The sequence below is a fragment of the Pongo pygmaeus genome, chromosome 3, assembly GCF_028885625.2.
Source record: "Pongo pygmaeus isolate AG05252 chromosome 3, NHGRI_mPonPyg2-v2.0_pri, whole genome shotgun sequence".
In the NCBI taxonomy this organism is placed as follows: domain Eukaryota; kingdom Metazoa; phylum Chordata; class Mammalia; order Primates; family Hominidae; genus Pongo; species Pongo pygmaeus.
In genome coordinates, this window is record NC_072376.2 from 197,666,390 (window position 1) to 197,675,362 (window position 8,973).

At 35.8% G+C, this 8,973-nt stretch overlaps 1 protein-coding gene across 1 annotated transcript; it reads right to left on the reverse strand.

The window, feature by feature from the left end:
- Positions 1-207: 207 nt before the first annotated feature.
- LOC129035199 (myosin regulatory light chain 12B) lies at positions 208-8,242 on the reverse strand. Its single transcript, XM_054485425.2, has 2 exons — positions 8,134-8,242; positions 208-1,032 (listed from the first exon to the last, which is right to left on the reverse strand). Exon 2 carries the CDS (start codon positions 985-987, stop codon positions 463-465), a length of 525 nt encoding a protein of 174 aa, XP_054341400.1. The 5' UTR covers positions 988-1,032; positions 8,134-8,242; the 3' UTR covers positions 208-462.
- Between the last annotated feature and the right edge of the window lie 731 nt (positions 8,243-8,973).

Here is an 8,973-nt window from a genome sequence, read left to right on the forward strand (position 1 = left end):
AACAAACTGTTTCTTTTTTTTTTTTTTCCAAGAGATCACTTTTTATTGTGTTACATAGTTTACTGAAGAGAGGAGCTGCTCTGATGAGGATCATCACAGAGTTTTAAGGAGATACTGGCAACACCTAACTCACTAAAGCAGGAAGCAGTTACACAATTACAGTAGTACAGTCCATACTAGTTTATAGAGTTCTGTTTTTTTTGTGGGGGGGGGGCTTTCACATTTGTTGATTTTTATTGGCGATCTCTTTTTCAATACAATTTATGCCTTCATCCTCATTTCCAGTCTGATTATACAAGTGCTAAGTGGCAGAAAGTTCTGGAATAAATACATAAAAAAAAAAAAAGAGGCAAAGCTGTGAAGCTAAGTTGCATGCAACAGGTTCTATGAGGGTGGGGGAAGTGTGTGAGAAACAAAACAGAGTAAGACAATGTAATTGGAAGGTTTTAGCTAAAGTTCTTTTCAGTCATCTTTGTCTTTTACTCCATGTTTCAGGATGCTTGTGAACTCGATGTAATTGAAATTCCCCTTTTTGTCAATAGGTGCTTCTCTGTACAGCTCATCCACTTCCTCATCTGTAAACTGATCCCCCATGGTTGTCAGCAGCTCTCTCAGGTAATCTTCCTGAATGGTGCCTGCTGCTGCTTCATCAAAGCAAGCAAAAGCATTTCTGATGACATCTTCAGGATCTGTGCCATTTAACTTCTCACCAAACATGGTGAGGAACATGGTGAAATTAATGGGCCCTGGTGCCTCATTCATCATGGCATCAAGGCATGCATCAGTGGGATTCTTCCCTAAAGGAGCAAGTATACCACGCGAATCTTCCTTGTTGTTGATGAAACCTTTATCTCTGTTCTGATCAATCATGTTGAAGTCCTCTTTGAACTCCTGAATCTGTGACTGGTCAAACATGGCAAACGCATTGGATGTTGCGCACTGAGGGCGCTTCTTGGTGGTCTTGGTCTTTGCCTTTTTGCTCAACATGGTGGTTGTTTAATTCCGGCACCAAATACTGGAACCGGAGCCACCCTGTGCGAGATGACGAGCGATAGTGAGGAGCGAGGGGCTGTGGCCAGACAGTGGCGGCTATAGAGTTATGATTTAATACTACATTTTAAATTTACTTAGATGTACAGTCTGTATGTTTTCCTAAAATTTAACTTTTAATAGATTTGTGTATTTTGTGGTTGTGCTCACCACACCCTCTGCCTCCCGGGCCCAAACAATTCTCCTGCCTCGGCCTCCCAAGCAGCTGGGACCACAGGCATGTGCCACCATTTCTGGCCAATTTTGTAATTCTCCTAGAGATGGGGTTTCTCCATGTTGGTCAGCCTCGTCCCAAACTCCCAACCTCAGGTGATCTGCCCACCTCAGCCTCCCAAAGTTCTGGAACCACAGGCATGAGCCACCATGCCCAGCCTGTGAATTCTTCAAGTTGTCACAGAGCTCCAAACAAATTTCCAATATATTTATTGAAAAAAAAATTATGGCCGGGCACAGTGGCTCACTCCTGCAATCTAAGCACCCGGGGAGGCCGAGGTGGGCGGATCATGAGGTCAAGAGATCGAGAGCATCCTGGCCAACATGGTGAAACCCCGTCTCCCCCAAAAACACAAAAATTAGCCCGGCATGGGGGCATGTGCCTGCAATCCCAGCCACTTGGGAGGCCGAGGCAGGAGAACCACCCAAACCCAGGAGGCGGAGGCCGCAGTGAGCCGAGACCACACCACTGCACTCCAGCCTGGCGACAGTGAGACTCTGTCTCAAAAAAAAAAAAAAAAAAAAAAAAATTGCACATACCTGTGCACTTCAAACTTACGTTGTTCAAGGGTCCAATGCATAATTTTTTCAGTAAACTCAATTAGTGGATTCCCCAAATTGTGGGATAAATCTTTTATGTAAATTCATGTGTTTTACACACATGTGAAGACATCCCACAATACACTAATTACAGTCTTATTAAAATCTCAACTCTATTATAGATTTTGCATGTCAAGAAATCTTTTAGGTTCTGCTATTCCTCAGACTACGTTCCTGACCTCATTGAGGGTTTCAGAGGATAAATCAGGGGTCAGACTGGTAGAGTCACATAGAAAAAGAAAGAAAATAAGAAAAATGCTGGGAAAACCAGGCAGCGTCTCAATTACTCCAGAATGGTCTTCACAAACTGGCATCACTATTATGCTGGCAATAAATTTGCAAGTCTCACACACCTCTTCCAGTGTAAGTAGAAAACACAGACATTCAGGCTAGGTGCAAGGGGCTCACACCTGTAATCCCAGCACTTTGGGAGGCCAAGATTGCTTGAACCCAGGAGTTCAAGACCAGCCTGGGCAACATGACAAGACCTCATCTCTACAAAAAAATTTAAAAATTAGCCGGGTGTGGTGGGGTGCAGTTGTAGTCTCAGCTACTTGGGAGGCTGAGGTGGGAGGATCCATTGAGCCCAGGAGGTTGAGAGTGCAGTGAGCTGTGATTGTGCCACTGTGCTCCAGCCTGGGTGAGAGTAAGACCATCTCAAAAAAAAAAAGACACGCTAATTTTTTGTTTTTAGTATCCACACATCTAAAAGTTGAATAATTAAAGAAAAATTAATCAGCACTGATTGACTCTGGAAGAGTATTAAATTAGCTTTTCCCTTTAAAGTAGACCTCAGGCTTAACTTACCTCGAGCTCTTTTGATTCAGATAGCCTGTATGCCTATACTGTATAAGCTAAAGAGTGCGTCAGTCTTTTCTATCGCTTTAAATACAATAAAACTGTTTCTAAGCAACTTAATTGCATCCCAGAACAAAATGCAAGAATATCTATAAGAATATTAATTTATACAGGACCCAAAAAGAAAAATTGACAATGTCTGGCACCCAACAAAAAATCACCAGATAGCCAAAGAAACAAGAAAATATGACTCATAAAGAGAAAAGTCAATGAAGAGAACTAGACAGAAATTATAGTTATAACTGTATTCCATATGTTTAAGAAGATAGAAGAAATAGTGAACGTATTAAGGAAGGGGAAAATATTTTTTAAAATGTAAATTAAGCTTTTTGGAATCTACAGTTTCTGAAATAAAAAATATATTGGATAGAATTAATCACAATTTAGATGTCGAAGAAGAAAAGATTAGTAAACTTAAAGAAAAGCAATAGAAACTGCAAATAAGTACAGAGAGAAAAATGGCTGACAATAAAAATGAACAGAGCATCATTGAGTTGTGGGACATCTTTAAGTAGTTTCATACACATGTAATTAGAGTCTATAAAGGATCAAAAAGGACAGAAAATTTATTTGAAAAATTAATGGCCAAAAATTTTCAAACTTGATAAAAACTGTGAAACTACAGATCCAAGAAGCTCAGTAAACCCCAAGCACAAGAAATGTGAAGAAAACTACATGTCACATCATATTCAAAATTGTTAAAAGCAATGATAAACAGGAAACCTTAAGTGCATCCTGGGAAATAAAAGACACCTTACCTACAGAGGAATAAATATAAGAATAAATCAGACACCTTGTCAGAAAAAGTGCAAGCAGAAGATAGTGGGGCAACATCTTAAAAGCACTAAAAATAGAAATCGGTCAACCTAAAATTTTATATTCAGCTAAAATATACTACAAAAAACAAAGGTGAAATAAAAACGTTTTCAGATACAGAAAAGCTAAAAGTATCATCACCAGCAGAGCTGTACTATAAGGAAAGTTACAGGTTGTTTTTTAGGAAGAAATAAAAAGAGAAGAAAATCTGGATCTGTTCAAAGACATAAAATAAACCAGAAACAGTAAATGTGTGATTAAATATAACATTGTCTTATTTTTTAAAGACTCTTTAAGAGATAATTGATTGTTTATTATTATAACTAGTAGCAATGTATTGTGGGGTCTAAGCCATATACAGAAGTAAAATGTATGTCAAGGTTAGTGCAAAATCAGGGAAGGGGGAAATGGAGGTGTACCGACGTAAGATTTTTATATTATTTATGAAGTAGTTATTATTTTAAGTTAGACTGTGATTGGTTAAAGATGTAAATTATAAACCTTAGAGAAATACTAAAAGGACAAAAAAGAAAAAAGTAACAAAGAACAGATGAAATATATAGAAAACAGTTGAATATGTGGTAATTTAAAACCAATAATATAAATAATAAAATTAAATGTCAAGACCTAAATACCACAATTAGAGGTCAGAGATTGTCAGATTGAATAAAAAAGCAAGAGCCAACTATGCTGCCTATAAGAAGCATGCTTTAAATATAAGGAAACAAGTAGGTGAAAAGAAAATACATGGGAAATTATATAACATTATAATACTAATCAAAACTGGAATGACTATTACTACACGAGGCAAATTTCAGAGCAAAGATTATTACTAGACATAAAGAGGATCATTTTATAATGATTAAGAGGTCAACTAATCAAGAGGTAATAACAATCATAGACATTTATGCATCTAACATCAGAACTTCAAAATACATGAAACAAAATGAAGAAAACAGCAAAGAGAAATCCACAAGTATTGTCAGAGATGTCTACAACTCTCTATCAACAATTTATAGAAGAACTAGAAAGAAAATCAGTAAAGATATAGAAGATTTAAACGACGGTACCAACCAATTGAACCTAATTGACATTTTTTGAACACTTCACCCAGCAATACATATCCTTTCCAAGTAAACACTGAACTGATACCAAGATAGATCATATTCTGGAACATAAAATAAATCTCAATAAATTTAAAAGAATTAATGTCATACAAGGTATGTTCATTGAACTGAAAGGAATGTAATTGAATTAGAGGTCGGTATTGGAAATATGTCTAGAAAATCTTCAAATTAATAGAAACTAAATAACATACTTCCAAATAACCTAGGTTCAAGGAAGAAATCAGAAGGAAAATTAGGAATATTTTAAACAGTATTTCAAACTGAATGAAAATGAAAAGATAGCATATTAAAATGTGCTGGATGCTGCAAAAGCAGTACTTAAAGGGAAATGTATAGCACTTAATGCCTACTATAGAATAGTAGAAGGATCTCAAATCAAGAACTTCACTATCTACCTTAAAAAACTAAACAAAGAAAAGCAAATGAAACCCAAAGCAGAAGAAAGGACACAATAAAGGTTAGAGTAGAAATCAATGAAATAGAAAAAGAAAAACAATAAAGAAAATCAATGAATCCAGTATCTGCTTCTTTAAAAAGATGAATGAAATTGATAAATCTCTAGCAAGGCTGATCAGGAACAAAAGAAAAGAAATACAAATTACTGATATTAGGAATGATAATTAGATCACTACAGAGTCTATCAATATTAAAAGGGCAATTCAGAAATATTATGAACAATTTTGTGTCAATATATTCAACAATTTAGATAAAATTTTAAAATTTTTTGAAAGACACAAACTACCAGAGATCATTCAACAAGTAATAGATAACATTGATAGCCTCTTATCTGCTAAAGAAAATGAATTTGTAATTTAAAAGATTTTCATAAAGGAAGATCCAGATCCATAAGGTTTCATGGCTTTAGTGGTGAATTCTATCAAATATTTAGGAAAATAAGAATACCAATTTTATCCAAGCTCTTCCAAAAATTTACAGAGAATTAAATACTTTCCAGCTTAATTTCTGAGGCCAGCGTTTCTCTGATGCTAAAACCAGAAAAAGACATTACAAGAGCACTACAAATATCTCCCATAAGGATTTGTTAAAATCCTTAATAAATTTTAGCTAATCTAATACAACAATTTATGAAAATGATAATACATTGTGACCAAGTGTGGTTCATCCTAAGTTGGTTTAACAACTTGGGATAAGTTGGTTTAACAAACTTGAAAGGATGGTTTAACATTCAAAAGTCAATCAGTGTAATTCATCACACAAGCAGACTTAAAAAGAAAATATATATGATTATTCAATAAGTGGAGCAAAAGCACTTGACAAAATCTAACTTCTATTCCTGGTTTTAAAAAAAAAACCCTCAGCAAATTAGGAATAAAAGAGAAATTTTTCAACTTTATGGATGTCAATTTGATGTGGACATCTTTGAATAATCTACAGCTCACATTTACTTAATGATTAACAACTGAATGTCTTTCATCTAAGTTTAGGAAAAGGAAAGGATGACCGCACTCACCATGTTTATGCAACATTGTACTAGAGGTCCTAACCAATGCAATAAGGCAAAAAAAGGAAATTAAAGGCATACAGATTAGAACGGAAGAAATAAAATTGTCTTTACTCATAGATGACATAATCATCTTTGTTGAAAATCTTAAGGAAGCTACAAAAAAAACCACTACAGTGAATAAGTAAATTTAGCAAAGTTGCATGATAAGGAAGCAATATACAAAACAAATTGTATTTTTATGTACTAGCAATCAACTATCTGTAATTGAGGTTTTAAAATACCATTAAACAGCATCCAAAAATATGAAATACTTAGGGGAAAAATCTGACAAAGGACATGCAAGGCCTGTACCTGAAAACTACAGAACATCTCTAAAGGAAATTTAAAAACATGTAAATAAATGAAGGGCTGTATCATTTTTTTAGATCAAAGACTTGATTACATGTTTCCCCATACTGATCTATACATTAATACAATCCCAGTTAAAATTGCAGCAGCCTTTTTCATAAAAATTGACAAGCTGATTCTAAAATTTACATGGAAATACAAAGGACTTCAAATATAATAGATACTTTGAAAAAGTACAAAGTTGGTGGACTACATTACTTAATGTCAAGATTTGTTTAAAATCTACCATAATGAAGAACATGTGGTATTCCATGAAAAATAGATTCATGGAATAAAATAGAAAGTCCATAAATAGTCTCTCATGTGGTCAGCTGATCTTTAACAAAGGTGCAAAGGCAATTGACTGGGGAGAGGAAAATTTATTCAGTGAATGGTAGTGGACAAATTAGCCACATGCATAAGAGAAAAAAAAAGTGAATCTTCATTTTTACTCATCCCATACATAACAAATTAACTTGAATTGGATCATAGACTAGATAAGAAAACTAAAAATACAAATTTTCTGGAATTTTACAACTAAAATTCTAGAAGACAGAAGAAAATCTTAGTGAGTTTAGGTTTGCAAAGATCTCCTAACTACAACACAAAAAGTATAGACCATAAGAGAACAGAAAAGCAGTAAATTGGAATTCATCAAAGTGCCCTACACACAACATGGATAAATCTCAAAATAATTATGTTGAGTGAAAAAGGCAGACACAAAAAGAGTACATACTGCATGTTTCCATTATATAAAATTCTATAAAAATGAAAACCAATCAATAGCACAGAAAGCAGATGAGTGGTTACTCAGGGATGGTGAGTGAATAGTGGCAAGGGAGGATGTTGCAAAGGAGCACTAGGAAACTTTGGGGGTGATGGATATGTTTGTTTTCTTGATTGCAATGATTTTTTTTGTTTGTTTGTTTTTTGAGACGGAGTCTCACTCTGTTGCCCAGGCTGGAGTGCAGTGGCATGATTTTGGCTCACTGTAACCTCTGCCTCCCAGGTTGAAGCAATTCTCCTGCCTCAGCCTCCTGAGTAGCTGGGACTACAGGTGTGCGCCACCACACCAGCTAATTTTTTTTTTTTTTTTTAGTAGAGACAGGGTTTCACCATATTGGCCAGGCTGGTTACGAACTCCTGACCTTGTGATCCTCCCACCTCAGCTCCCAAAGTGCTGGGATTACAGGCATGAGCCACCATGCCCGGCCGATGTTTTTTTTTGTTTTTACAGGTGACTATATAATATCAAATTGTATACTACCTCATGTGAGCTTATTTCCTTTAGAAGGGGGCAAATATAGAACCATGAAAAAAAAAATAAAGCTATTTCCATTGTCTAGGGCAAAGATTGGCAAACTACAGCCCTCCAGCCAAAACCTGGCTTACCAGCTGTTTTTGTAAATCTAGTTTTATTGGAACACAGTCGCACCTATTTGGTTACCTATTGCCTATGGTTGCTTTCACAGTACAAGACAGAGTTGAGTAGTTAAGACAGAGACTGTGTGGCCCACGAAGCCTCAAATATTTACCTACTATCTGGCTCTTCACAGAAAAAGGTTGCTGACCCCTAATCTAGTAGATTAAAAAAAGAATACTTTTGAATTGAAATACCTGGTTCGAATCCCTTGTTCATTACCATGTGACCTTGGGTAAATTATTTCACCTAAGCTTCATCTTTTTCCACCTGTAAAAATGGAGATAATATGGACACACCTTCATACGTTCATACAGAAGATTACATGAAGTAAAACACTGAAAATGCTCTGAGCTCTAACTGGCAATATAGAAAGTACTAAAGAAAAAGGGGCTTGGGGTAGCTATTATTATTCAGAAGTGAACATTTCTCAGTTGCTTTGGGGAAAGTGCATGACGCTTACCATGATTGGAGCTTGCAAGACTGGAAGTGGCTCTGGTGAGTCAGTGAGTGAGTGGTGAGTGAATGTGAGGGCCTAGGACGTTACTGTGCACTATTGCAGATTTCATAAATACTGTACACTTGGGCTGCACTAAATTTGCTTTAAACATTCTTTCTTCAATAGTACATTAACCTTACCTTATTGTGACTTTTTTACTTTATAATATTTTAAATTTAAAAAAATATTTTTGACTCTTTGGTAATAACACAGCTTAAAACACAAACATGTTGTACAGCTAGACAGTGTTTTTTCTTTATATTCTTATTCTATAAGCTTTTTTCTATTTTTATAATTTTTTAAATTCTTTTACTTCTTAAACATTTTTGTAAAATCTCAGACACGGCCGGGTGTGGTGGCTCACACCTGTAATCCCAGCACTTTGGAAGGCCAAGGCAGGCGGATCAACTGAGGTCGAGAGTTTGAGACCAGCCTGACCAACATGGAGAAATCCTGTCTCTCCTAAAAATACAAAATTAGTTGGGTGTGCTGGCACACGCCTGCAATCCCAGCTACTCGGGAGGCTGAGACAGGAGAA